At 52.6% G+C, this 27639-nt stretch overlaps 2 protein-coding genes and 1 non-coding gene across 3 annotated transcripts in view; all 3 read left to right on the forward strand.

The window, feature by feature from the left end:
- Window positions 1-11833, forward strand: part of si:ch73-95l15.5 — a 15039-nt gene extending 3206 nt beyond the window's left edge. The window contains exons 6-12 of the mRNA XM_042344791.1: window positions 5960-6076; window positions 6736-6873; window positions 7516-7695; window positions 8888-9082; window positions 9998-10189; window positions 10979-11084; window positions 11582-11833. Of these exons, the coding sequence (XP_042200725.1) occupies window positions 5960-6076; window positions 6736-6873; window positions 7516-7695; window positions 8888-9082; window positions 9998-10189; window positions 10979-11083 (927 nt within the window). The 3' untranslated portion in view covers window position 11084; window positions 11582-11833. The remainder of the gene's footprint in view (window positions 1-5959; window positions 6077-6735; window positions 6874-7515; window positions 7696-8887; window positions 9083-9997; window positions 10190-10978; window positions 11085-11581) is intronic.
- Window positions 1574-1647, forward strand: trnas-cga. The gene has a single exon. It is a non-coding gene; the product is annotated as a tRNA-Ser (tRNA).
- Window positions 11834-14088: 2255 nt separating the features above from the next.
- Window positions 14089-26917, forward strand: LOC103190624 (nuclear factor 7, ovary-like). The gene is made up of 12 exons (XM_042344792.1): window positions 14089-14496; window positions 15611-15706; window positions 17199-17432; window positions 17871-17893; window positions 18007-18122; window positions 18605-19137; window positions 21582-22025; window positions 23957-24052; window positions 24649-24882; window positions 25551-25573; window positions 25668-25783; window positions 26354-26917. The coding sequence occupies exons 1-12, from the start codon at window positions 14089-14091 to the stop codon at window positions 26890-26892; spliced, it is 2862 nt and encodes a 953-aa protein (XP_042200726.1). The 3' UTR covers window positions 26893-26917.
- The last annotated feature ends 722 nt before the right edge of the window (window positions 26918-27639 follow it).

A 27639-nucleotide genomic window follows, 5' to 3' on the forward strand; every position in this document is an offset into this window, starting at 1 on the left:
TCTCACTCGCTTTCAAATCCCTTCACCCTCTGGCATCCACCTACCTCTCTGAGCTGCTTTCTCCCCACTCTACTTCCCGTTGCCTCCACCTCGACTGGCTCCGGCCCCCTGCTTGTCCCTCCGTTTCACTCATCGGTGACCAGGCTTTCAGCCACTACGCCCCAAAACTCTGGAACACTCTTCCTCTATCCCTCCCCCCTCGCCCCTTCCTTCTCCATCTTCATGTCGTGCCTGAAGACCTTCCTCTTCGACCATATCTACGGTCACCTCCCCCCCGCCCATCTCGGTGTCGTGCTCCTCCACTTTCAAGCGCTTTGGGACGCTGCCCTGGATGAGGGACGCTACATAAATGCAAGTTGTTATTTCAACAAAATTACGTTTATACGACGCCTTTCACGTCGGGAGGACAACCCAAGGAGCTGTAGTTAAGGATTTTCGCCCAAGCTGGGGTTTCGGATCAGGAGGGGTGGAGGGCAGGGAGTGTGAGGGTGGAAGGGTGATTTTGGTTAAGCTTGGACGCCTCTTAAGCCGGACAAAATGGCCAATACGTTCTGCTTAACAGTCTTCCACTGTGTGATAAAATCCACGTGTGTTAATCATCAGCTGTTGGCCTGAATCCCGTGATCCAGTTGACTGGCCACAGAGGCTCGATGGTGGAGCTGGGGTGCACGTCTAAGGGCTGGTACCCAGAACCGAAGGTGATGTGGCTGGACGGACACAAGGAGGAGTTGCGGAAACGAGAAGTGACGGAAAATAAGGTGGAGATGAAAAGGATGGAGTTTTATGAAGTGAACAGCAGTGCTGTGGTGATGCAGGACAGTCAAAACATATTCTCCTGTGTCATTCGCAACGATCTCCTGAATTCAATGAAAGGCGTCACCGTCCAGATATCAGGTCTGTTATAAATCCGTGTGCAGTTTTGGTCTCCTCATTTAAGGAAGGATGTACTTGCCTTGGAGGGGGTGCAACGTAGATTTACTCGGTTAGTACCAGGGATGAAGGGGATGAGTTACAAGGATAGGTTGACCAATTTGGGCCTATACTCTCTAGAATATAGAAGAATTAGAGGGGATCTTATAGAAACCTATAAGATCATCAAAGGCCATGATAGAGTAGAGAGTGGGAGATTGTTTCCCCAATTGGAGAGACTAAAACCAGGGGTCACAACCTTAAAATCAGAGGCAGCCCTTTTTCAATGAGTTGAGGAAGAACTTCTTCACTCAAAGGGCGGCGAATGTATGGAACTCACTACCCCAAAGGGCTGTTGACGCTCAGTCCTTGAACATATTCAAGACTGAGATAGATAGATTTCTTATTGCTGAAGGGATTAAGGGATATGGGGATAAGGCGGCGTCAGGTTATTAGCTGGAGTTAGATTAGAAGATCAGCCATGATTGAATGACGGGGCAGAGGCTCGAAGGGTTGAATGGCCTCCTCCTGCTCCTATATGTTATCTTATAAATCAATCCCTTTATTTTTAGCTGTAATCTCGCTGCAACTTCAGGCCCATTTGGCCAAGTTATTATCTCGCTTATCCTCCCGCCTCCCCCTCCCACATAATTCTCACAAGTGGAGTCCTGTAACCCAGTGGTTAGAGCACTCGCCTCGAAAGCGAGAGGACCTGGGTTCAATTCCCAGTCAGGGCGAAACCTAGGCAAGTTTCCTTCCTCCACACACACACACACGACTCTGTCGGCCTAGCAGGAGTTAGGAACCCGGTTGTTAGTCGATTGGCGGATCGCTTTACCGTAATAATCCCTCCAAAAAAAATCCCAAATACGGTCACTCGATCCACATCTCTGACGTAGCCCCGTTTGTGGGACGTTTCTGTGCGAAATTGGCTGCCGGGTTTGGCCCACAAAATACGCAGTCACTCCACTTGAAGCTGTGATACGCGCAATATCAAATGCAAAGATTATTACTGTATAATGTTATTCATCGCTCCCCTCCTCCCCTCTCTACAGGACAGTTCTTCCCCAGTGTCTGCGGCTGGCTCTCGGCATTCTGGGTTATTTTCGTGCTCTTCCTGTTAGTGATTCTGCTCGCGGTGTACTTGCTGTGGAGACTCAGAAAATTGGTCTCGGTTAACAAAGGTAAGTCTGGAGCTTGGGGATTTAGGCCAAGGTTCGAGCCCGACTGGAGAACTGGGGGCGAAATGGGGTTGGGGTGGTGCCAAGAGCGTCTCGAGCTCATAGTCTAGGCTGATGAGATGAGACGTGAAACCTCGCTCTCCATCTGTGCCCGTTCAGGCGGGTGTGGAGTCCTGTAGCGTAGTGGTTAGAGCGAGAATACCTTGGCAAGTTTCCACACTTCTGTCTACCTAGCAGTAACAACGACAGCAATTTGCATTTATATGGTGCCCTTCCCCGCCCGCGGTAGCTTCCCGGAGTGCTTGACAGTGACGGAGTCTGACCTCGAGGGAGGGAGGGAGGGAGGGAAGGAGGAAGGTGACCATAAGCTCGATCCAAAAAAGGAAGGTCTTTAGGCGGGGGGGCATTGAGGGAGAAAGTGGCTGAAGGCGGAGGAGGGGACGAGGGATGAATAGGAGCCGAGCGGAAGCAGTGGGTGGGGGAGTGGGGGTAAGTGGGCGCCCAGTTGTTAGTTGATTGGTGTTTTATACCCATGATTGACAGACACGTCTTGTTTTTCAGAGCTGAAAAAGAGACCTTCTGTAAACGGTAAGTTAAGATCACTCCCCCTCCCCTTTAATGTCAGGTCTCGGAAACCTCCAAGCAATCACCCATCTAGACCGTATCTTACCGTATCTCGCCATCTTCCTGGTGGGGGGAGGTAAGCGGGGTTTCCTGTGAGCCGAACTGGCTCTAGGGTGACACACTTGGCAAGGGAATGTCAGAATCCAGCCAGGCCAGGCCTCTGTGGAGGTCTCTAGTCTGGTTCCAGAGCCTGGAGGGTCCACAGTATTCCAGGGCACTCACTGCTGATGACACCACAGCCCGGCCTGGCTCATCGGCTCATCTGGAAGGGCCGACCAGTCAGGGAATCATCCCACTCAGCTCCTGTTAACCCTGCAAGCCGAAGCCCCAACAGGTCGGGTGGTCCTGGCTGGACGAGCAGCGGGAAAGGCTGGCCAGACAGCGATATCAGTTGGTTAGGCTCGAGCAGTTACCCCAACACACATGCTGGGCTTTCCCCACCCCCACCCCCCAAGCCTTGGCTCTCCAACCCGTGCCTAATACTCTCCGGAATTGGGTCAGAAGGATGCCTCCCTCCAGGGTCAGAGTGCGGATTCCGTTCCAACACTCTGTCGCTGGGATTTCCAGGTGTAGTGGGAAGCCTGGAACTTCTCAGCTTGGTTTGGAGACTCTTAAGCAACGGTGACGGGTTTCCGCGTGTGTCAGACACCCGACTGACCCCGAAATAAATAGCTGGTTAGACTCCAGCTCATTAACAGGCTCTGGGGTCCCCAAGCTGTGGTCACCTGTGGTTTAAGCTACTCCACTCTAGTGGGGAAACAAAAAGCACCCAACTTCGGTCTTCATAATTGCTAACAATATTTCTTTTGAATCTCTTTTGCCTCTATCAGAATATGAAGAGCTGCAGCGTAAACTGGGTGAGTAACCAAAGCAGCGCAAGGGATCTGAGGCACTGCCCCGTGCGAACAGCTCAATGTAAATGCAAGTTGTAATAATAATAATACTCCTTATCGCATTTTTTTCTGGACGGGATCTGAGCCATTGCTATGCTCCCGGTTCTATACAGATGGATAAAAACGTAAGTTCGGCCGGACGAACCGCCTCGTTGCAGCCGTGCTCTAACCTCTGTGCTACGGGACTCCCAACAAGTACTCGTTGTCCGTCCGAAAACGTCCAGCTTTAATTTCTGGCCAGAATCAAATCAAACGAGCGACGCAATGTGGTCCTTGGGACGTCCTCCCGACGTGAAAGGCGCTCTATAAGTGGAATCTTGTTGTTGTTGTTGTTGAAACCTGCGTGTTTTTAACTGGTTAGACTCCAGCAGTCATCACAACAACAACTTGCATTTATGCGGAGCGTCTCGGAGCACTTAACTGACGGAGCTTGACACCGAGTTGGGTTGAGAGGGGGGCGGGGAGGGGAGGGGAGATGGCCGTAATCATGGTCGAAGAGGAAGGTCTTCAGGTTTGATCTGAAGACCGGCAAGCAGGAGACGAGGCTGAGGGATTGAGGCAGGGATTGAGTTTGGGGGCGGAGTGGCTGCTGATGGAGGAGCAGAAAGCGCGAGCGGCACGGAGGAGGCCGGAGTCGGTCTACTTCTGGGCAAAGGCCGGGGGTATTGGAGTGGGGAGTAACCAGGTCGGAGAGGTGGGGAGGTGCCAGGGGGTGAAATGAGTTCCACCCATACAACGCACACTCTGGTGTTCCCCCACCCCAACCCCCCATTCACCGCACCACCACCCCACCGCCCGCCCGCCCGACCTCCAGCCTTGGTATTCGTCAATTTGTGCCTAATACTGTCCAGAATTCGGCAATGAGTGTGTCACTGTGAAGCAATTTAACTGTTATCTCTTTCCCTTGACAGAGAAAGAGCGGGCGGAGTCAGACCAAGGTATGTGAGAGCTTTCATCCCATTAACATCACGTTAACCTACAGCTTTTTAACCTACCACCTAAGTGGGGTTTCCTTGGGGTTGAACTGACCCCCCAAGGTAACATGTTTGGCAACAGAACGTCAGCGTCGAGCCAGGCCTCTCCGTCGCGGTCTCCAGTCCGGTTTCCTGAACAGGATGCATCCCCTCCATGGAGACAGAGGGTGGATTCCATTCCAACTATCTATCTCTGGGATTCCTGAGTGTACTAAGTGGGATGTATGGAACTCTCCGCTTGATTTGGAGACTCTGAAACACGTGGAAACCCATCACCGCGCTTCCGACACCCGGCTGAGCAGGAGAAAAAAGCTCAAAGTATTAATAATACCCCTTTGCTCGGGGTTAGCCTGGCTCGGTCACCAACGTCCTCTCGCCTCCGAGTTAGATGGTTCTGGGTTTCAGCCCCACGTGGGGACTTCGAGCTCACAGTCCAGGCTGAGGCTCCATAACTGCTCTGGGGGGAGCCTCGCATTGTCAGGAGCGCCGTCCTTTAGATGAGACATTAAACAGGTCCTGTTTGCTGTGCGGTGTTTTCTGTGGAGCGCTTTGAGATGTGAGGAACCTAAGGATTATTATTTATTATTATTATTACAGGACTTCAGACGTTGTTGCATCAGCTCTCTCCGTCACTCTCCGTGTCACTCACACGCTCGTTCTGTCTCTTACTCACTCGCTGCTCTCTCTCTCTGTCCCTCACTCGCTTTCTCTCTCGTCTTTTCTCTCTCTCTCTCTCCCTGTCACACTCTGTTTCTCCCGCACTCATTCTCTCTCTCTTACTGCGTCTCTCACTCATTTTCTCTCACTCTCTGTATCTCTCTCTCACGCCCACGCTCTGTCTCTCACTCTACGTCTCTTTCACTCACTCACTTTCTCTCTCTCTCTCTCTCTCTCTCTCTCTCTCTCTCTCACTGTGTCGCTCCCACTCCTTCTCTCCTACTCACTCTGTCTCTCACTCTTTCTGTGTCACTCGCTCTCTGTCACTCACTCATTTTCTCTCTCACCCTATACCCCTCGGGTCTCTCGCTCGCTCGCACCGGCTCTCGTGTGACAGCCGTGTGTACAGGCTGTGTGCGCGCGTGTGTGTGCGTGTGTGTGTGTGTCAGCGTCGCTCACACCGGCCCCGTGTGACAGCCGTGTGTACAGGCTGTGTGCACGCGTGTGTGTGCGTGTGTGTGTGTGTCAGCGTCGCTCACACCGGCCCCGTGTGACAGCCGTGTGTACAGGCTGTGTGCGTGCGTGTGCGTGTGCGTGTGTGTCAGTCTCTCTCACGCTGACTCTCTCTCTCTCTCTCTCTCAGCCGTGTGTACAGGCTGTGTGCGTGCGTGTGCGTGTGTGTCAGTCTCTCTCACGCTGACTCTCTCTCTCTCTCTCTCAGCTGTGTGTACAGGTGATCACCAGACTGACTCGCGGAGACCGTTCCCCAGAGGCTGTGACCGATGATCTGGTGGAGAAGCTGCGAGAGAGGTTGAAGGAACGGGAAGCGGCACTGGAGGTGAAGGGGGGTCCTCAAGCCTCTCCCTCACGCGTGTCTCTGACCCACTTGTCTGTGTGTGTGTGTGTGTGTGTGCGTTTGTCTCCCCTGTCCGCGTGTGTCCTGTCTGTTTCTCTGTCTGTCTCAGTGTGTGTCTGACCCCATCTGTGTGTGTGTGTGTGTGTGACTCACTGTGTGTATGGTGTGTGACTGTGTGTATGTGTGTGTGTGTGACTTGCTGTGTGCGACTGTATGTGTGTGACTGTGTGTATGTGTGTGTGTGACCTGCTGTGTGTGACTGTATGTGTGTGACTGTGCGTATGTGTGCGTGACCTGCTGTGTGCGTGACTGTGTGTGTATGTAAGACCTACTGTGTGTGTGACTGTGTGTGTGTGTGTGTGCGTGTGCGCGCGCGCGTGTGATCTGCTGTGTGCGTGACTGTGTGTGTGTGTGTGTGTGAGAGAGAGACCTACTGTGCCTGTGTGTATGTGACTCGCTGTGTGTGTGTGACTCACTGTGTGTATGGTGCGTGACTGTGTGTGTCTGTGTGTGTGTGTGTGAGACCCGCTGTGTGCGACTGTATGTGTGTGACTGTGCGTATGTATGTATGTATGTATGTATGTATGTATGTATGTGTGCGTGACCCGCTGCGTGTCCGTGTCCGTCTTTCTCTCGCGCAGAGAGCTGCTGATGACAGGTTCGCTGCTCTGGAGGAGAAGGAGGCAGAGACTCGGAGGTTGCGGGCGGCGCTGAGGGACGTGGAGTGTGATGTGAGCCGCCTCAGCCTGGTCCTCGCTCACAACCAGCAAATGATTAACGTGAGGAGCCGTGCGCCGTGCGTGTGCGTGCGTGCGTGTTTGCGTGCGTGTTTGCGTGCGCGTGCGTCAGGGGCACTTTGAGCTCGCAGTCCAGGCTGATGCTCCAGTGCGGCGCTGGGGGGGGGGGTGAGGAGGGGGAGAGGAAGAACAGCTTTGTCAGAGGTGCCGCCCTTCGGACGAGAACTTAAGCCTCACTCCCCATCTGCGGCGAAGTCGCTGTGCGCGGACCGTCTGCCCGCAAAGACGCGCAGTCACCGCACTTTGCACGGAAAACCCGGCGAAGCGCTTCGAGACGCCCCCCTCCCGAGGCTGGTTCCGGGCGAATCGCGTCGCCTGTTACCTGAGCAGTAGGCAGGAGCTCGCTCGGCCGATCGCTTTCCGATCGGGGTTAATGATAAATGATCAATAAATAATAATAATAATTTGCTCTCTCAATCCACGGCCGTTCGTGGGACGCCGCTGCGGGCGATCGGCTGCCGCGTTTGGCCCACACGATACGCAGTCAGGTCACTCGACGGTGTATTCTGCGAAGCGCTTTGAGACGTCGCGACGAGGTGATAAATCTGAGCCCCCTCTCACCCCCCCCCCCCAACACCCGCCCTCCATCTCTCACTCTCTCTCTCTCTCTCTCTCTCACACCAGCTGCTGAATCAGACGCTGTCTCAGAAGACGTCTGTCCTGAGCCAGACCGAGACGCTGTGTAAGGCGGTGGCTCAGACGGCTCGGGAGGTGGACGGGAACCGGACGGCGGCCCTGAGGGAGAAGGACGCCATTATCGCCCGCCTGCAGGAGGCGCTGGAGAGCAGAGGCAGGGACGTGGCGGTACGGCCAACGCAGTTACAGGAGGAGGCCATTCAGTCCCTCGAGCCTGTTCCGCCATTCTATACGATCATTGTTAATCTGCACCTCAACTCCAACTCCTGTCGCTGCCTTTTGCCCCATATCCCTTGATCCCCCGACCTGACAAAACTCTTATCGACCTCAGTCTCTCTCCCTCTCGCGCTGTGTTGCTCCCTCAACCGTGTGTTTTTTCTCAGTGTTTCTCTCTCTCTCTCTCTCACACCCCCTCACTCCCCAATCCACCACCCGGCACCTCCGCTCGACTGGCGCCGGCCGTCCTGCTCGTCCCTCGCGCCCTCCGCCCCACCATTGGATTCAGCAGCTACGCCCCGAAACTCTGGAACTCTCTCCCTCAATCCCTCCTCCTCCTCCTCCTCCTCCTCCTCCTCTCTGCGCCCTCACTCCCTCTTTTTAACTCACCCCTGAAAACGTTCCTTTTCGACCGTCACCCACACCCACCCCCAACCAACTCAACCCACCCCAACCGCCAGCTCGGAGTCAGGCTCCGCCACTGTGGAGTCCTGTAGCTCAGTGGTTAGAGCACTCGCTTTGCAAGTGAGAGACCTGAGTTCAGTTCCAGGCAGAGGGCCAAACCTTGGGCAAGTTTCCTTACCCCACACAGAGCCGAATAATAATCCCTCCAAAACCCCAAACAATAATAAATTGGTCATTTTCAATCTGCGACTGTTTGTGGGACATCGCTGTGCGCCATCGGCTGCCGCGATCCCCCACAAATATACAGTCAATTCGCTTTACAGTGTGTTCTGTGAAGCGCTTTGGGACGTCCTCTCCCGACGTGAAAAGCGCTATATCAAATGCGAGGATTATTATTATTATTATTATTAAGTGCTCTGAGACATTGTCGTTGTGTGTTTCTCTTTCACTATTGTGTTTCTCTCTTGTGCTGTTTCTTTCTCCCTCACTATCTCACTGCTTTTCTGTCACGCGCTGTTTCTCTCACTGTGTGTCTCTGTTTCAGTTGCTTTCACGTTCTCGCTCTCCGATTCTCTCTCACTGACGCTCTCTCACTCTGTTTCTCTCACACAGTCTCTCACTGATTTTCTCTGTGTGTGTGTGTGTCTCTCTCTGACTCTCTCTCCCTGATATGTCTCTCGCTCTCTCTCTCTCTCTCTCTGATTTTCTCTCTCTGTCTCTCTCTCTCTCTGTCTGACAGGCACTGACAGACTCGGTGCTGGGTCGGGGTCTGAGCGGGGCACCTGACGTCTCGGACAGTCTGCGTGCGAGTCTGAAGGACAAGGAGAGTTTGCTGAGCCGGTGTCTGGAGGAGCAGAAACAGAGGAGCAACGAGCACCAGGCACAGGTGGAGGGGATGCTCAACACCATCGCACACAAGGAGCAGAGAATCCAGGTATAGAGAGAGAGAGAGAGAGAGAGAAAGAGAGACGGGGACGGGGACGGGGGGGAGAGAGAGAGACGAACAGGCGGGCGGAGAGAGGGAAGCAGACAGAGAGAGGGAGGTGGACAGAGAGAGGGAGTCTCAGACTATATAGAGGTGCTCACTGTTAATATCAGATTATATAGAAGTGTCACTGTTAATATCAGACTATATAGAGGTCTCACTGTTAATTTCAGACTATATAAAGGTGCTCACTGTTAATTTCAGACAAAATAGAGGTGTCACTGTTAATACCAGACTATATAGAGGTGCTCACTGTTAATATCAGACTATATAGAGGTGCTCACTGTTAATATCGGACTATATAGAGGTGCTCACTGTTAATATCAGACTATATAGAGGTGCTCACTGTTAATATCAGACTATATAGAGGTGCTCACTGTTAATATCAGACTATATAGAGGTGTTCACTGTTAATATCAGACTATATAGAGGTGTCACTGTTAATATCAGACTATATAGAGGTGCTCACTGTTAATATCAGACTATATAGAGGTGTCACTGTTAATTTCAGACTATATAGAGGTGTCACTGTTAATATCAGACAAAATAGAGGTGTCACTGTTAATATCAGACTATATAGAGGTGTCACTGTTAATATCAGACTATATAGAGGTGTCACTGTTAATTTCAGACAAAATAGAGGTGTCACTGTTAATTTCAGACTGTATAGAGGTGTCACTGTTAATACCAGACTATATAGAGGTGCTCACTGTTAATATCGGACTATATAGAGGTGTCACTGTTACTACCAGACTATATGGAGGTGTCGTTAATATCAGACTATATGGAGGTGTCGTTAATATCAGACTATATGGAGGTGTCGCTGCCACTGTTGTCATTGTGTCCCCTGTTCCCCTCCTGCAGAAGCTGACCGAGCTGTACAGTCAGACACAGGCTGCCCGTGAACAGGAAGCGCAGGCTCTAACACAGCGTCTGGCCGACAGGGAGCAGGAGATGGAGGGTCGAGCCCGGGCCGAGTCCATCACAGCCCAGGAGCGCCGTGCTGAGCGGGCGCAGCTCCAGGCATTGCTGGACAACGAACACCAAACGGTTCTGGTGAGGCTTGTGACCGTTGGTTGAGGCTGTGAAGTGTATTAATTGTGCGGTGTCTCTCCGGTGACTGCCGTTAATCCCCCCCCCCCCCCCCCACCCCCCCCCCGTCTGTGCCCCACTCGCACGGCTGTTAAAGATCTCTGCGGCGCTGCTCGGGGGGGAAAAAAAGCTCTCCCGCTCGTCTCCTGTCCGGCAATCGACCAGATAACATGTCTGTTTGTAGGGAAGTGGTTGCTCAAATGCAATTGAGCTTCTGCTTTCACCCACCAAACTCACAGTCACTGCACCTGGCTGCAAATTCCGTGCCGCGCTTCAATGGCGATGCTGTTTCAGAGCACTCGCCTCGCAAGCCGGAGGACCCAGTTCAATTCCCCGGGCGGGCTGAAACCTTAGGCAGGTTGTCTTACTCCGCGCGCCTCTGTTTTTTCTCAGCAATAAGTCGGAAACCGGGTTGTTAGTGGATTGGCGGATCGCTTTCCGGGGGGGGGGGGTAATAATTCCTTAAACAAAATGGGGTCGCTCAATCCGCGACTGTTTGCGCGACGCCGCTCCGCGCACTTGACTGCCCACGGTCGGTCCACTTTGCAATATATTCCGCGAAGAGCTTTGAGACATCTCGAAGACGCGATAAGGCAATATTGCTGTGCCATATGCAAGGATCATTATTATTATTATTTGCCTGGGGTCTGGGAGCAGGAATTCTGGCTGTTTTTTCCCCTCGCTTACCCTGGAATTTAGCCTCAAACCCCTCCCTTGCGGCCGCCACGTGATACTTTTCTCCGACTGACGCAGGATCTGTTGGACGCTTCGCAAGAGAAAGATCGCCTCCTCTCCAGACTTCAGGAGCAGCTGCAAGACAACATGAGGCTGAAACTGACCATGAAGCAGACCCTTTGAGGTTTTTGCGCGTCTCTTTATAAATCGGCCCATTTCGCTTCAAGGCGGTGGGCGTCCTGTGGCGTAGTGGTTAGAGCACTCATCTCGCAAGCGAGAGGACCTGGGTTCGATTCCCGGGCAGGGTGACTCCTTACTCCACGCACGCGCCTCTGTTTATCTGGCAGTAATAAGCCGAACCCGGTGGTCAGTCGATTGACGATCACTTTCCTGGGGCAATAATTCCTTTAAGAGAAATTGGTCGCTCAATCCATGACTGTTTGTGGGTCACCGAAGTGCGCAATTAATTGCCTGTCGTGTTTCGCCCACAAAATACACAGTCAATTCGCTTCACGGTATATTTGTGAAGTTGTTTTGAGTTGTCATCTCCACAACAGATGCAAGGATTATTCCAAGCACTGAGGACGATACCTGTGTGAGGGGGGGGGGGGGCACTGTACGAGTCGGTGCCGTCGTCGTTGGAATTTCTCCCCAGCGGTGTCAAATTCCCTTTGGTTTCAGATCGCTTGTGGGGGCTGCGTGAGGCCTGAGGCGGGGAGGAGGTGAGATGGTGCCAAGAGTCAACTTAAAGACAGGGACCGAAGAGAGGGACAATCAAATGGAGTCGGGTCAGGCCAAAATCCTCGAACGTCCATTTGCGGATCGACCGCTGACCTCCCAATAACACTACCTCACTGCCGTTGAGGGAATGCTCTGTGTTCTCTGTTGATCCGGGTAATCGTGAGATAATAATCCTTGCATTTGATACAGCGCCTCGAGACGTCCCAAAGCGCTTCGCAGAATACGCTGCCGAGTGAGTTGCATGGGTGATGGGTTTCCGCACCGGTCAGATACCCGGTTGACCAAAAAACAGTGTTATAGGATCTATACGGATGCAAGGATTGTTATTGTAATAATAATAATGCTTTTTGGTGATAAATGCAATGGTGCCACACCGGGGGGGGGGGGGTGGGGGTGGGGGGGGGTGGTTGGGGCGGTGCTGTGGGTACACCACACTCAATCTGTTTGGGTAGAATTATTTATTTGGGAGAGGGGGTGGGAAGAAGACTGTTTTTTTTTTGCAATTCAGGGAATTATTTACTGCCAGTTCTGCAGGGAGAGGGAGTAAGTGTGTGTGTGTGCGTGTGCGGGTGTGTGTTTCGGGGTGGGGGTGGGGGGGGGTGTGTGGTTAAAGTGTTAACAGGATATTTGTCACGATGTACGAAATAGCTGATAAGTGCCCGAGTATCCCCGTATTTTAAAGAAGTGAATTAAAAACACTCCGTTTAACTTGAGTGAAGACTGTTTACTGAGCTGAACGCTCCATATGAAAAAAAATAAACGCGTGGTCACTGCTTGTGGGACACTGCTGCTGCGCTTCTCCTGCAAAACACACAGTCACTATACGTTACAGTGCATCCCGTGAAGGAGCTTTGAGACGTCTGGACGATGTGATCAGGCTCCATGTCAAATGCAAGGATTATTATTATATGGCGGCAGAGGGAGACGACGACAACAACTTGGATTTATATAGCGCCTCTGAGTCTCAGAGCGCTTCGCAGTAACGGACCCCGGGGCCGAGCCCCCGGGGGTGGGGGGAGAGAGGGGGAGGAAAGTGACCAAAGGCGCGGTCGAAAAGAAAGGTCTTCAGCGGAGTTACCTGAAAGTGGGACGAGAGAGGGGACGAGGCGAAGGGAGCGAGGAAGGGATTTCCCGATGACGGTGTCACAACGCCTTGGGGATGGCGGGAGGCGACGGTAGGCGCGGTCGAAGAGGAACGTCTTCGCCCGAAGAGTGAGGAGGAGGAGGAGGAGGAGGAGGAGGAGGGGGCAAGGCAGAGGGACTGAACAACAAAAACAACTTGCATTTTTTTTTTACAGCTTTTTTTACAGGGATTTGTAGATGAGCGTGAGGATTTGTTCAGTGATAGGGAGCCGGTGGAGCGAGAACTGGTGCAGTGGGGTATGGCGTTTAGTGAGGGCGGACGATTTCTGGATCACAGGAGAGAGGGAGAGAGGACCTTATCACAGTCGGAATAGATTAGATTACATTCCAGTACAGACTCCCTCCCTCCCCCATCCCTCCCACCCCCCCTCCACCACCCCCCACCCCCCCCCCCCCCCCCAACCCGACGCTGGGTTATATTCTCTGCGCTTACCCAATGTCAGAGAGCGTTGCTGCTGAGGACGGCAAATGTTCTCTCAGCTCTTTATCAGCGAAACCGAAAGCTTTGCGAAACCAGGAAGCAGAAACAGTCCGATCCTAAGAGTGGGTCGAGCGCCGAGTTCCACTCATTCATCCACTCGCTAACGCACAAACTCTCTGAACACGCACACCCACCCACACACACACACACCCACACACGCACACACACGCACACACACACTCACCCACACAGTGACTCACTAACTCACTCAGCCGTTCACTGGCCAACTCACACCGTAACTCGGTCACTCGCTGACATCTCACAGTAGCACACGGACACACACACACGCGACAATCAGTTGCACACGCACACTCGTCACGTCACAGTGGCACACACACACACAGGCACTCACTCGCTAGCGCTCACAGTTACACACTGGCACACAGCAACACGCACATATCACACGCTAAACTCCTCACCCCCCCCCCATCACTCATTAACACGCTCGCTAACACACTCAGTGTTAATGACGCACTGACACAGTTACGCACGCAAACACCGAGTTACACACACGCATTAATACTGACCGTTACGCGCAGCAGCACACACTAACGCGCTCACTAACACGCTCACCAACACACGGCAGCACACACTAGCACGCTCACCAACACACGGCAGCACACACTAACACGCTCACTAACACACAGTGGCGCACACTAACACGCTCACCAACACAGAGCAGCACACACTAACACGCTCACCAACACACGGCAGCACACACTAACACGCTCACCAACACACAGCAGCACACACTAACACGCTCACCAACACACAGCAGCACACACTAGCACGCTCACCAACACACGGCAGCACACACTCAGCCATGGCATCTGGCTTACCCGCGGGCTCTTTCAGCGAAGAGCTGAGGTGCCCGGTCTGCGTTGACCTCTTCACGGCTCCGGTCACCCTGGCGTGTGGGCACAGCCTCTGCCAAGCCTGCATGGATCGTGGCTGGGAGGCGGGCAAACATCTCTGCCCAAAGTGCCAGGAGCCCATCGCTCACCATGACCTCAAGGTCAATGAGGTGCTGGCCAGGCTGGCGGAGAGAGCCCGGGCGCAGGGGCAATGCCAAGGGCCGAGAGAGGGCGAGCATCGCTGCCCACTGCACAATGAGGACCTCAAGCTCTTCTGTGAGACAGACCTGCAGCTGATCTGCGTGGTGTGCAGAGATGGCTTACAGCACCGAGATCACAGCTGCCGGCCTCTGAACGACGCCGTGGATATCTTTAAGGTACCCCCCATCACACCAGTCTTCGCCAGGCTCAACTGGCTCCCCATCACGCACTAAACTCCGCACCCTCATCACCCCAGTCCTCACCAGGCTCCATATCACACGCTAAACGCCTCACCCCCATCACTCCAGTCTCTCACAGGGCTCCACTCCGCTCCCTATCGCCGAATGGGTTTTCAGGATCATCTCACTCGTTTTCAAATCCCTTCGTGCCCTGGCACCTCCCAACCTCTCCGGCCTGCCTACCCCTCCCAACCCAAAGCCTCCGATCCACCGGCCCCTGGCCCTTCCTGCATGTCCCTTGTGCCCTCCGTCCCACCACCGGTGTGGCCGCACCTTCAGCAGCTACGCTCTGAAATTCTGGAACACTCTTCCTCTATCCCTCTGCCTTGCCCTTTCATTCCAGTCGCGCCCCCCCCCCCCCCCACCCCGTCACACACACAGATACATCCATATGATTCTCATCTCTGAGTCAAAAGGGTTCAAGCCTCCAAATCTAAGGTGTCTTTGCTGCATTCTCAGAGTGCTGTCCTTTGGACGAGGCATTAAACTAAGATTGCACTGTGTTCCGGGAGGACATTAATGATCTCCAAGGCGTTACGAGAAGATAGAAGAGATCTTTTCCCTTCCAACCCCCACTCAGGTGTCGTGACCAAACATTCCACACCCCCAAACCACCACCCCCCCCCCCCCACCCCCAGATGAAACAGCTCGCTCACTTGTTTGCAGGAAGTTGCCGTGCACAAATTGCGGCTGTCGCGTTCGCCGATAAAGCACGACTGCTAACCGCACGAGGTGTGCGTCTTCTGCGCAGCCCTTTTGAGAACTTTTTAGTGTTCTGTAGCGTCGTGGTTAGTCGACTGGCGGATCGCTTTCCCCGGTTGATGATCCCTTCAAAAAGATAAATAATAATTTAGTCGCTCAATCCACGACCGTTTGCCGGATACTGCTGTGCGCAATTGGCTGCCGCCGCGCTCTCCTACAAGATATACGCTTTGCACGATCTCCTGTGAAGCGCTTTGAGATATCTGAACGACGCAATGTAAAGATTATTGTATTATTATGCTCTGTGACCGGGCAGCAAATGTTAATAACAATACAATTGTAATTTCAGCACAATCTGAATGCCACCATCGACTCGCTCAGAGCCTGCCAGGCAGCAGTCCTGGAATCCGAACTCAATCACGAGCAACATATGCGTACAGTAAAAGTGAGTTCTCTTGTATAGCGCCTTTCGGGTCGGGAGGGCATCCCAAGGCACTGGGCAGTCAGTCATTTGGACCCGAACTGGGGGTCAGGATTGGGGAGGGTGGAAGGCAAGGGGGGGAAGTAGGGTGATCGAAGAGGAGAGTCTTGAGATAGGTTGTGAAGGATGCAAGGGAGAGAGAGCGAGGCAGAGGGACCGTGGGATGGAGTTCCAGAGGGTGGGGGCAGAGTGGCAGAAGGTCCGCCTGCCAAAGGTGGCAGGTGGACGTGAAGCCGGCTGGAGCCCGCTGAGCGGAGGGAGCGGGCAGGGGGGTTAGGAGGTCAGAGAAGTAGGGGGCAGCAAGACTATGGAGGGCTTTCAAAGTGTGGAACAGGATCAGCGATTCAACCCGAGCTGGAGTGGGGAATGGGGGAAAGCGGGGCGATTTAGAGTATGGTCGAACTGTATCCTTTGTGTGAAGGGAAGCCAGTGGAGTTGGGTGAGGATGGGGGTGATAGGATCACGGAGCCTGGTCCGGGAGAGGACATGGGCTGCAGAGTTCTGGACGATCTGCAGCCTATGGAGGGAGGAGTTGTGGAATCAGGAGAGCCTCAGTCAACTGTTCGACCGCAGAAAGTTAGCTCTCATCTGAGACTTGACGTCTGACAGACATTCGGTCAGGACGGCAGTGGATCTGGAGTCGAGGGTGGAGGGATAGAGAGATACAGTTGGGTGTCATCCGCATTCATGTGGAAATTGACCCCGTGTCTGCGGATGATGTGGCCAAGAAGGAGCACGTAGCAGAGGACCAAAGTCAGACCTCTCCATGATCTGATCAAACACAAGGATTATTATTAATGTTGTATTATCATTGGTACTATTTGTAATTGCTGCTGTTATTAATATTATCGTTTTTTTTTATTCCTTAATATCTAACAAACGTCTGCGCTTGCTCCCCTCGCTCCCTCCTACCTCTCCAACCTACTATCCCCCTACCTACCTGCCCGTACCCTCCGTTCCTCCGGCTCTGGTCTGATCCACGTCCCCCGCCCCAATCGTCCTACCATCGGTGGTCGGGCCTTCAGCCTCTCAGCCCCGAGGCTCTGGAACTCTATCCTCCAGTGCCTTCGCCGCTTCCTCCCTCTCCTCCTTCAAGGCCGGTCTCAAAACCTTTCTCTTTGACCTTCAGCCTTCAGCTCCGCTCTCGACTCTCTACACCCTCCTCGCTCCCTCCCTTCCCTCCCCTCACCCTGACCATTTCCCCCCTCCTCGCTCCCTCCCTTCCCTCCCCTCACCCTGACCATTTCCCCCCTCCTCGCTCCCTCCCTTCCCTCCCCTCACCCTGACCATTTCCCCCCTCCTCGCTCCCTCCCTTCCCTCCCCTCACCCTGACCATTTCCCCCCCAATGCTCGGGTCATGACCCAACTGTGCAGCGCCTCGGGACGTCCTCCCGACGTGAAAGGCGCTTTATAAATGGAATCTTGTTGTTGTTGTTGTTGTTGTTGTTGCGCGCAGGAGCAGGCCGGCCGTTTGCTGAACCACATCACGGCCGAGTTCTCTCAGATGCGGCAGATCCTGGACGAGAAAGAGGCGCGTTTGATCCAGGAGCTGAAGGACAGAGAAACGGACGTGCTGAAAGCGACCGGTGAAAGTCTCTGCCTGATCGAGAGCGACTTGAGAGCCATCGAGCACGAGTTAGAGAGCTGCTGGAAGAGGTTCAACGAACCAAACCCGATGACCTTTCTGAAGGTAGGGAGATGGTTTCGAAAGCGAAGGATCAAAATAATAATCGTCGCGTTTGACGTAGCACCTTATCACGCTTTCGAGACGTCTCGAAGTGCTGCGCCTGAATAAAGGGGAGTGACTGTGCATTCGGTGGGCGCACGTAGGGTTTCGCCCACAAATATACGGTCGGTTCGCTTTGCAGCATAGTCCGTGAAGCGCTTCGAGACGTCGAGAAGGATTGCGAGGATTATTATTATACACTTGCCGAAGCGTTCCCCCCCGCCTGGGAATCGAACCCACGTCCTCTCGCTTGCGAGCCACGTGCTCCAACCAATGCTCTCCAGGGCACGGATTATCAGTTTAATATAGTAACGTACTAACCTTCGCCGACAAGAGGTTTGCTCTGCGTGTTAATTCACAAATTTGAAATTGGAATGCATTTACTTGTTCGTTTCGTTGCAGGGCGAGTCTTCGCGGACCAGCGGGTAAGATTCCTTGTTTTGTCATCAATCTCCGTCCTCTTATTCCGACGGCTGATTTCAAGACACGATGGTTTCTGGGTTCTTAATCTCACGTCAACCCCGTTTTGTTATTGCAGAAGAACGGCAAACTACAAATGTCTGTCCCTGGTCCCCAGCGAACTCCCGCTTGGGCCGTTCACAGGTCCCTTGCAGTATAAAGTGTGGAAGGAAATGTTCAGTCTTATCAGTCCGGGTGAGTGACGGAGGAAGAGGGGGGGTTGCGAAACCGCCGGATGGAGTGAGGAAGGCAGGGAATAAGTAACTGGGAGTGGGAGGGAACGTATAAGTAGGGGAGGGAGGGTGGGAGTATGTAACCAGTGGGTTGAGGGAGTTTGTGACCGAGAGCAAAAGAGAGTGAGTGTGTGAGTGCATAATAGAGAAGGAACGAATAAATAGACAAACGAGAGCGAGCGTGCGAAAGAGTACGTGGGAGAGGGAACGAGGGAGCGAGTGAGTTCGTAAACTCAGGGAGAGAATGAACGGACGAATGAATAAGAGAGAGAGAGCACGGGTTATGAACAGGGATGAGTGAGTGTGCGAACGGGTGTGTGGGAGAATGAAGGAGCGAGGGAGTGAGAGAGTGAGAGTGAGGATCGATTCAGCGTGCGAGATGCCCGTGAATCCTAACTTTTAATTCTTCTCGACCTTTTTCCCTCTTGGCTCCGAACACAAAAGTCCCGGCATTCATGACCCTGGATGCCAGAACAGCCCACCCGCATCTCATCGTGTCCGAGGACCTGATTAGTGTGAGGTATTCCGATGATTTCCAGGTGCTCCCGGATACCCCAGAGAGGTTCGATGAGTGTGTCAGTGTCCTGGGATCTCAGGGCTTCACATCAGGGAGACATTACTGGGAGGTGCAGGTGGGCAATAAGACCAAGTGGGATTTGGGGGTGGCCAGAGAGTCCATCAACAGGAAGGGCTCAATTCTTCCCTCTCCTGGTACCGGATACTGGCTCTTAGGGCTCCGGAACAGGAATGAATATGAAGCTCGAACCTCACCCACCACTCTCCTGACCCAGGGAACCAATCCTCGGAAGATCGGAGTTTACCTGGACTATGAGGGGGGACAGGTTTCATTTTACAACGCTGATAACATGTCTCATCTTTACACCTTCACTGAAACTTTCACTGAGAAACTTTATCCCGACTTCAGCCCCTGTTTGAACGAGGACGGGAAGAATGCGGAGCCGCTGAGAATCTCCCTGGCTATGAATAATTAATAATGACTACTATTCGAGATTAGCCTGTTCACAAACTGTCCCACCTCTTGCTAGTTCAGGGTTAACTAATTCAAATTAACGAAGAAATTCGACATCCATTTTTGAGGTTCTGTCCTCGAATGATTCGGGTCTTATCTCTCACACCGTCTCCAATCTGTCGCCACCAACGATTCTCTTTCAGCCACCGCACAGTCTTTCTTGTGCGATGTTCCTCAGGGCTCTGTCCTCGATCTCCTCCACTTCAACCTCACGTGCTCTCCCTTGGATGACACCGTCTGCAGATCTGGGGTCAATTTCCGGATGTGCGCGGATGACACCCAACTCTATCTCTCTGCCTCCACCCTCATGATCGACCTTCAACTGTCCTTTCTCCCCCATATCTAGGCCATGACCCGCTCTGCTTTCCTCCACCTCCCCAACATTGCCCAATTCCACCAGTGCCTCACCCCTCAGGCCGCCAAAACCCTCATACATGCATTCGTCACCTCAAGGCTCAACTACGGAGACCCCCTCCTTGTCGCCCTCCCCAACTCTATTCCCTCCACAAGCTGCAGACCATCCAGAACTCATGTCCTTCAGAACCACTCACGTCCTCTCCCGCACCGGGCTCCGTGATCCCATCAACCCCCACCCTGGCCCGGCTCCACTGGCTCCGCATCCCTCAGAGGATTAGCATTCAAAATCCTCGTCCTCACTCTCAAGGCCCTCGACAGTCTTGACCCATCCTACCTCTCTGACGGCTGACCCCTTATTAAGCTGTCCACTCCCTCAGTTCAGCATGCTCCAGGCTTGCTCCATGTCTCTCGGCCGACCCTCCCTACAATCAATCCCCTGGGCCTTCAGCTTCTCTGCCCCCCTTGGACCTCCATCTCACAATCCCTTTGCCTTGCTCTCTCCCCTCCTTTTCGATCGTGCCTTCAGCCATCCTCCTACCTCTCGGCCCTCCCTCATCCCAACCCCACCCTCAGGTCCTGATCCCTGACTGTTCAGCGCCTTGGATCGTCCTCCCGATGTGAAAGGCGTTTTACAAATGTCATTTTGTTGTTGTTGTTGTTGTTGTTGTCTAACTCACCCATCACTGAGAACCACTTACCTCTCTGCAGTGATCTAAATTACAATAACGTAATAATAATAATGACATTAATTCTTGCATTTGGTATCGCACCTTATCACGTCTTTGAGACGTCTCAAAGCGCTTCGCGGAATGTACTGCAAAGTGGATTGACTGTATATTTTGTCGGATCGAGTGACAATTTTTTTGGAGGGATTATTACTTCCGTAAAAGTGATCTGCCGCATATCTGCCGGGTGAAACCTTCACGTCATGGAGGACGCAAAAAAAAAAAAAAATCGGTCACTTCACAATCCACGACTGTTTGGGACACTGCCGTCCGCCAATGGCTGACGTGTTTCGCCCCCAAATTTACAGGTAATTCACTTTACAGCATATTCTGTGAAGCACTTTAGATGTCTAGAAGATGCGCAAAGCGCTATACCACATGTATTATTATTATTATCATTATTATTATTATTATTATTATTATCCCAAAGCACTTCAGCTGCTGTTTGCCATTATTTTGTGAAATAGGCGGATTTACTCATATGATGTAAAGTGTTGCTGTGAATTGAAGTTTATTTTTGTTTGTTGTCTAATTGATGGCGTTTACCGAATGGAATTCATCACGAACGCTAAACGTGTGAGTTTGCAAATCACGAATCATCGATCACCGATCATTACGAAACCCGGCAGCTGGCGCTTTACACATCATTTTTTACCAAATGTTTTACCAAAATCCACATTGCTCCTGTGTCTGATCGCAGTACTGATCGGGTTTGCCGTCTTTGGTTTCGTGGGTAACGAGTTTGACACTATCAAACCCATCGCAGAGTGCTTTCATTGGGAATCGCTGGCAAGTGCAGTGACTGTTTTTGTACTCCTACAAATCCGCGCGGGCAACTTAGCCGGGAAATAGTCTGTCCCCCCCCCAACTCCCTTCTCCTTTCCGACTCGGTGAGTTTCGCGTGTGAGTTTCTGCCTGAGTGAATGCGTGTGTGTGTGTGTGCGTGTGTGTATTTGTGTGGCTGTAGGTGCGTCTGTGCCTATGTATTTGTTTTTAATCTCTCTCTGTGTATGTGTACGTGAGTCTCTCTCTGTTGCTCTGTCCATGTGTGTTTATGTGTCAATGTTTGCACCTCTGCATTTGTGTGCGCGTGTCTCTCTCTGTATGTATGGCTATGTGTTTGCGTGTGTCCCCATGTGTGTGTGTGTGTCTCTCCGTCTGTGCGTCAGTGTCTGTGTCTCTTTGTGTTTGTGTGGATCTCTATGCGTGTGTGTGTCTCCGTGTATTCAGTATTCAGGGCGTGCCTGAGATTGAGCTGATCACTGAACACACGGACCGGTCTGACTGGTAACCCTGGCTATATAAACAGAACCGTCCCCGATCCGCCAAGCCCTGCCCTGCCCTGCCCTCCCTACCGGTTGATCGAGTCAGACCGAAGAAGATGGCTTCCTGGAGCGAGACCGAGCTGCTGACAGAGGAGCTGATCTGCTCGGTTTGCCTGGAGATCTTCGCCGACCCGGTCACTCTGCAGTGCGGTCACTGCTTTTGCCGAGCCTGTATCACCCGGTACTGGGGGCGTCCGGGGGTGCGGAGGTGCCCCCACTGCCGCCAGAGCTTTACAGAGGGGGACCTGAGGCAAAGCCGAGTGCTGGGGAACCTGGCTGATAAAGCTCGAGGTCTGAGCCTGAGAAGGAGCTGCGAGGAGCGGGAAGGAGATCTGAAGTCCAGCGAGGATCACCACAAACCTATCTGCTTGGCGTGTGGGGGGGAGTGGCGGGACAGTCACCGGGAAGTGGCTGACACACAAGGCAAGGTAAGAGAGGCGCTGACCCTCACAGGGGATGGCACTGCGATTCTCCCCGCTGACCCTGCTTCCTCTGCCGAGGACATCCTCCATTCAAACTGGCCGCCCGCCCGTGTTCGTTGAACAAAACCACATTCAGCTTTTCTGCCCCAAACTCTGGAATTCTATCCTGGAGCTCCTCTGCCTCGCGCCCTTGCCCTCCTTTGCCTCCTTCAAGGTCCGTCACAGGACTCTCTTTGACAGTGTCCGGAGTCATCTTCGCTCCTTCACTCTTGACTCCAACCCCCAGTTTGGACAACAAGATTACATTTGTATAGCGCCTTTCACGTCGGGAGGACGTCCCAAGGCCCTGGACAGTGTACAGCATTTCAGACCCGAGCTGGGGTCGGGGGGAAGAAGGGAGAGGAGAGGGGGGGGGTGACCGATGGCATGGTCGAAGAGAGGGTTTTGAGGCGGGACTTGAAGGAGGCTAAGGAGGGGGTGAGGCGGAGTGGGGGATGGAATTCCAGGCGTTGGGGGCAGAGGGGCTGAAGGCTCTCCCACCAATGGTGGGGCGGAGGGTCGGGGGACGAGGAGCAGGCCAGAGCCGGCTGAGCGTAGGGAGCGGGCTGGTTGATGGGGGGTTAGGAGGCCACAGAGGTAGGGTGGGGCGAGGCCATGGAAGGCTTTGTAGGTGAGGACCGGGATCTTGAACTGGATCCTCTGAAGGACAGGGAGCCAATGGAGTCGGGCGAGAGTGGGGGAGATGGGGTCACGGAGTTTGGTGCGGGAGATGACACGGGCGGCAGAGTTCTGGATTACCTGCAGCCTGTGGAGGGAGGAGTTGGGAAGGCCGACAAGCGGGGAGTTTGCATAGTCGAGCCTGGAGGTGAAGGCATGATCAAGAGTTTCAGCGGCCTGAGGGGTGAGGCAGTGGCGGAGTCGGGCGATGTTACGGAGGTGAGGGAAGGCAGAGCGGATCATGGCTTGGACGTGGGGAAGAAAAGAGAATTGACTGTTGACCAAGACACCCGGGTTCCTGATGGCTGGTGAGTTGAAGTGTGCAACCATGGAGGTTGACGCTGCCAGAGCCTGAGGTGCTGAGGCAATGGCGTGAGCCGATCGGGAGGGCCTCAGTCTTGTTCACATTCAACTGTAGGAAATTTGCAAGTGAATGTGCTCTACATAAACACAAAGCTCGTTAAAGCTCTTCCCTTCTTGGGAAATTAGGAGAGAATTTCTCTTCCTCCACCCAGTGACAATACCCCAGATACAATCGCTTGTTTGCTTCATGGCTGTGTGCAATTTGGCCGCCGTGGTGGTCTACAAAACACAATCACTGCGCTTTGCAGTGAAATGCACTCTGAGACAACTCCCAGACGTGAACGGTGTCACGTCAGATCGAACGCTATATCTTATTGATATTTGTGGAGTCCTGTGGCTCAGTGGTTAGAGCGCTCGCTTTGCAAGCGAGAGACCTGACTTCAATCCCAGGCAGAGGGCCAAACCTCGGGCAAGTTTCCTTACCCCACACAGAGCCTAATAATAATCCCTCCAAAACCAAAAACAATAATAAATTGGTCATTTTCAATCCACGACTGTTTATGGGACATTGCTGTGGGCAATTGGCTGCCGCGTTCGCCCACAAATATACAGTCATTTCACTTTACAGTATATTCTGTGAAGCGCTTTGGGATAATAATAATAATAATCCTCGCATTTGATATAGCGCTTTTCACGTCGGGAGGACGTCCCAAAGCGCTTCACAGAACACACTGTAAAGTGAATCGACTGTATATTTGTGGGCGAACGCGGCAGCCAATTGCGCACAGCAAAATGTCCGGGATGTCCTCCCGACGTGAAAAGCGCTATATCAAATGCAAGGATTATTATTATTATTATTATTATTATCGTACGGCCTGAGACGTAAAAGTTTTTACGTTCCTTTACCGCGTGCCCAGGACAATTTCACAGTCGCCGAAGTCTCCCTGAAAGAGAGGAAAGCAGCGGTTTGTGATGCAAAAACGAGACAGGAGGAGAATATCACGGATATTAAAGTAAGTCGCGGCCGTTTGATTTTAGCGGAAATTCTGCAAAGGTCAGGGGTCTGATTTCCAGTGTGGTGGCCGGGCTCTCCATCGTGTTTCTCGCTTTACTTTGTGATGTCTTACTGCGTGGAATTGAGGTACAGATCAGCCACCATCTTAATACCGGGTGGTCCAATCTGCTGAGGGCCGGATACCCTTTGAGGAGCGCACTCGGGCTGCGTAGCGGCATTTTTGAGTTTCCTTTCCAGAAACGTAACATTTACAGGTGGGGTGGACCGGATGAAATGGAAGGAGGGGGAATTGGATCAACCTGAATAGAATAATAATAATAATAATAATAATAATAATAATCCTTGCATTTGATATAGCGCTTTTCACGTCGGGAGAGGACGTCCCAAAGCGCTTCACAGAACACACTGTAAAGCGAATTGACTGTATATTTGTGGGCGAACGCGGCAGTCAGGTCTCTCGCTTGCAAAGCGAGTGCTCTAACCACTGAGCTACAGGACTCCACAATGACCAAACAGACTGACTGAACAGGCTCAAGGGGCTGAATGGCCTCCTCCTGTTCTTATGTTCCTACGTCTGACGCCTTCATTTTACAGGAACAGGCGAGCAGTCTGCAGAATCACATCGCGGGTGAGTTCGCTAAAATGCATCAGAGCCTCTATGACAGAGAGCAGCGTGTTATCCGAGAGCTCAGACAGCGAGAGGAGGAGATTCTACAGCGAATGGAAACCAATCTGCAAGAGATTCAAGACAATTTAGACTCTGTTGAGAGAGAGCTGTTAACAATACAAAGGCAAAGAGATCACCAAGAGACATTCACTGTCCTAAAGGTACCGGCAACTTGATAATAATCCTCAGATTTGACACAGAGTTCTCCATAAAGTGTAGTGACAGCGTTTGTAGGCAAAGGCGGCACAGGACGATCATTGGCCTGGATCATAGAGAGAAACGGCTTCTGTTCTCCCTGACTGTGTTGTGGATAATAATAATCCTTGCATTCGAGATAACGCCTTATCGCGTCTTCGAGAAGTCTCAAAGCGCTTCACCGAATATACCGTAAGGTGAATGGACCGTATATTTTTGGGGCGAAACTTAACAGGCAGCGACAGGAGGTGGAGTTTGAGGTCTCATTTGAAAGACGGTCCCTCTGACAACGCAGAGGTGCTTTTTTAAATAGAGATCGCGGTTCCCTACCCCCTCCACCAGTTCCTTCCTCGTGCCTACTCCCTTCTTCCACGTGCGTGTCGTGCTCCTAGACTGTTGGTGGATGTTGCGTGTGTGGACGCCCACGTGCTCTTGTACGTTGCATTCGCCTGCATTGTGTGCACGCGGACGCATATCCGTCGGCGTGCATCTTTCCGCGCTCGCGGGCACACGTTTGTATGTGGGTGCATGAGTTTGCATAATTCTTTTGCGTGTGTTTTTATGCGCGTGTACATACGAGGAGTTCGTGTAAGCGTGCGATTGTCTGCTCAGATCTGTGCTGTGTTTGTTTTAGGACAAGACGGGTCTGAAGAGAAGGTAAGACATTCCCTTTGTACAAACTCATTAAGCAGAGTAACTTGCCAAATTGCTGGACTTCCATTGCCAATCGCCGGGTACTTCCTTCTTCTAGGCTCAGCGAAAAAAACAGGGGAACATCTGCGATCCACGAAGATCTCTCTCTGGGATTGTTCAAGGGGCCTTTACAGTACACGGCGTGGAAAAAGATTTTAGCCAACATCAGCCCAGGTAGAGTCTTACAATTTCCCTTCTTAGAAGGCTGAGGAAAGAGCTCCCAAACCAGAGAAGTCTTAGCTTCTGAACAACAAGAAATTAAATTTGTATAACACCTTTTGGGAGGACATCCCAAGGTGCCGGACAGTCAAGAGATTTGGATCCGAGCTGGGGGTCGGGATCAGGTACGGTGGAGGGCAGGGAGGGCGGACGTAGGAGGGTAACCGAAGGTGCGATCAAGGAGGAGAGTCTTGACCTGGGGCTTGCGGGAGGCAAAAGATAGAGCGGAGCGAAGAGACTGTGCGTGGACTTCCAAAGTGTGGGGATAGATCGGCTAAAAGGCCCGACCGCTGATAGTTGAAAGCAATTTGGAGTTAGGGGTGTAAGCCAGTTAATAATTCCTCACATTTGATACACCATCAAAATATCTCAATACACTTTACGGGGAATTGCTGCCAAGTGTAGTGGCTGTTTATATCTGGATGTTCAATATCCACCTTTCAGTTGCGTGAAAAAAGTATGTGAGAATATAGATGGTGGCTTTAACAGTTCGACTGAAGAATAATATCAGCCATCCTCTTCCAGCTCCGGCTTCGCTGACTCTGGATCCTGACACAGCCCATCCCCGGCTCATCCTGTCTGAGGACCTGACCAGTGTGAGACACGGAGACAAGCGGCAGCCGCTCCCTGACACCCCGGAGAGGTTTGATCCCTACGTCTGTGTCCTGGGATCTGAGGGCTTCACATGGGGGAGACATTACTGGGAGGTGAAGGTGGGGAAAAAGACAAAGTGGGATGTGGGAGTGGTCGGAGAGTCCGTCGACAGGAAAGGGAATGCATCGCCAATACCGGAGAACGGATTCTGGATTGTGTGGCTGAGGAACAGAAACCAATATTGTGCTGTCGCCTCACCTCGTACCCGCCTGACCCTGGCAGTGAGACCCAGGAAGATCGGGGTGTACCTGGACTATGAGGGGGGACAGGTGTCGTTTTACAACGCTGATAACATGTCTCATCTCCACACTTTCACCGATACGTTCACCGAGAAACTTTTTCCTTACTTCAGTCCCTGTTTGAACGAAGGGGGAAGAAACTCGGAGTCGCTGAGAATCTGTCACGTGTAGACAGATTAAATCTGACAGACCTGACTTAGACGGATTGGTAAAATGGGCGGAAACGCGGCAGATGTGGTTTCATGTGGAGAAATGTGAAGTGTTGCATTTTGGTAGGAAGAATGAGGAGAGGCAGTATAAGCTGATGGTACAATCTTAAAGGGGGCGAATGATCAGAGAGCCCTGGGGTCAGTAACCCAAGGTCACCGATTTAAGATAGTTGTTAAAAGAAATAGAGGGGAGGTCGGAAGAAATGTTTTCACCCAGCGAGTTGTTCAGATCTGGAATGCATTCCCTAAAAAACCCTAACCCTAATTCAAGATCCTCATCCTCACCTACAAGGCCATTCACGGCCTCGCTCCCTCCTACCTCTCCGACCTACTATCCCCCTACCTACCGGCCCGTACCCTCCGTTCCTCCGGCTCCGGTCTGCTCCACATCCCCCGCCCCAACCGCCCTACCATCGGTGGTCGGGCCTTCAGCCTCTCAGCCCTTAGGCTCTGGAACTCCATCCCCCAGTGCCTTCGCCGCTTCCTCCCTTTCCTCCTTCAAGACCGGTCTCTTTGACCTTCAGCCTTCAGCTCCCCTCTCGACTCTCTACCCCCTCCTCGCTCCCTCCCTCCCTTGATATAGCGCTTTTCACGTCGGGAGAGGACGTCCCAAAGCGCTTCACAGAACACACTGTAAAGTGAATTGACTGTATATTTGTGGGCGAACGCGGCAGCCAATCGCGCACAGAATATACTGTAAGTTGATTTG

The sequence above is a fragment of the Callorhinchus milii genome, unplaced genomic scaffold (genome assembly GCF_018977255.1).
Source record: "Callorhinchus milii isolate IMCB2004 unplaced genomic scaffold, IMCB_Cmil_1.0 Scaffold30, whole genome shotgun sequence".
Lineage (NCBI taxonomy): Eukaryota > Metazoa > Chordata > Chondrichthyes > Chimaeriformes > Callorhinchidae > Callorhinchus > Callorhinchus milii.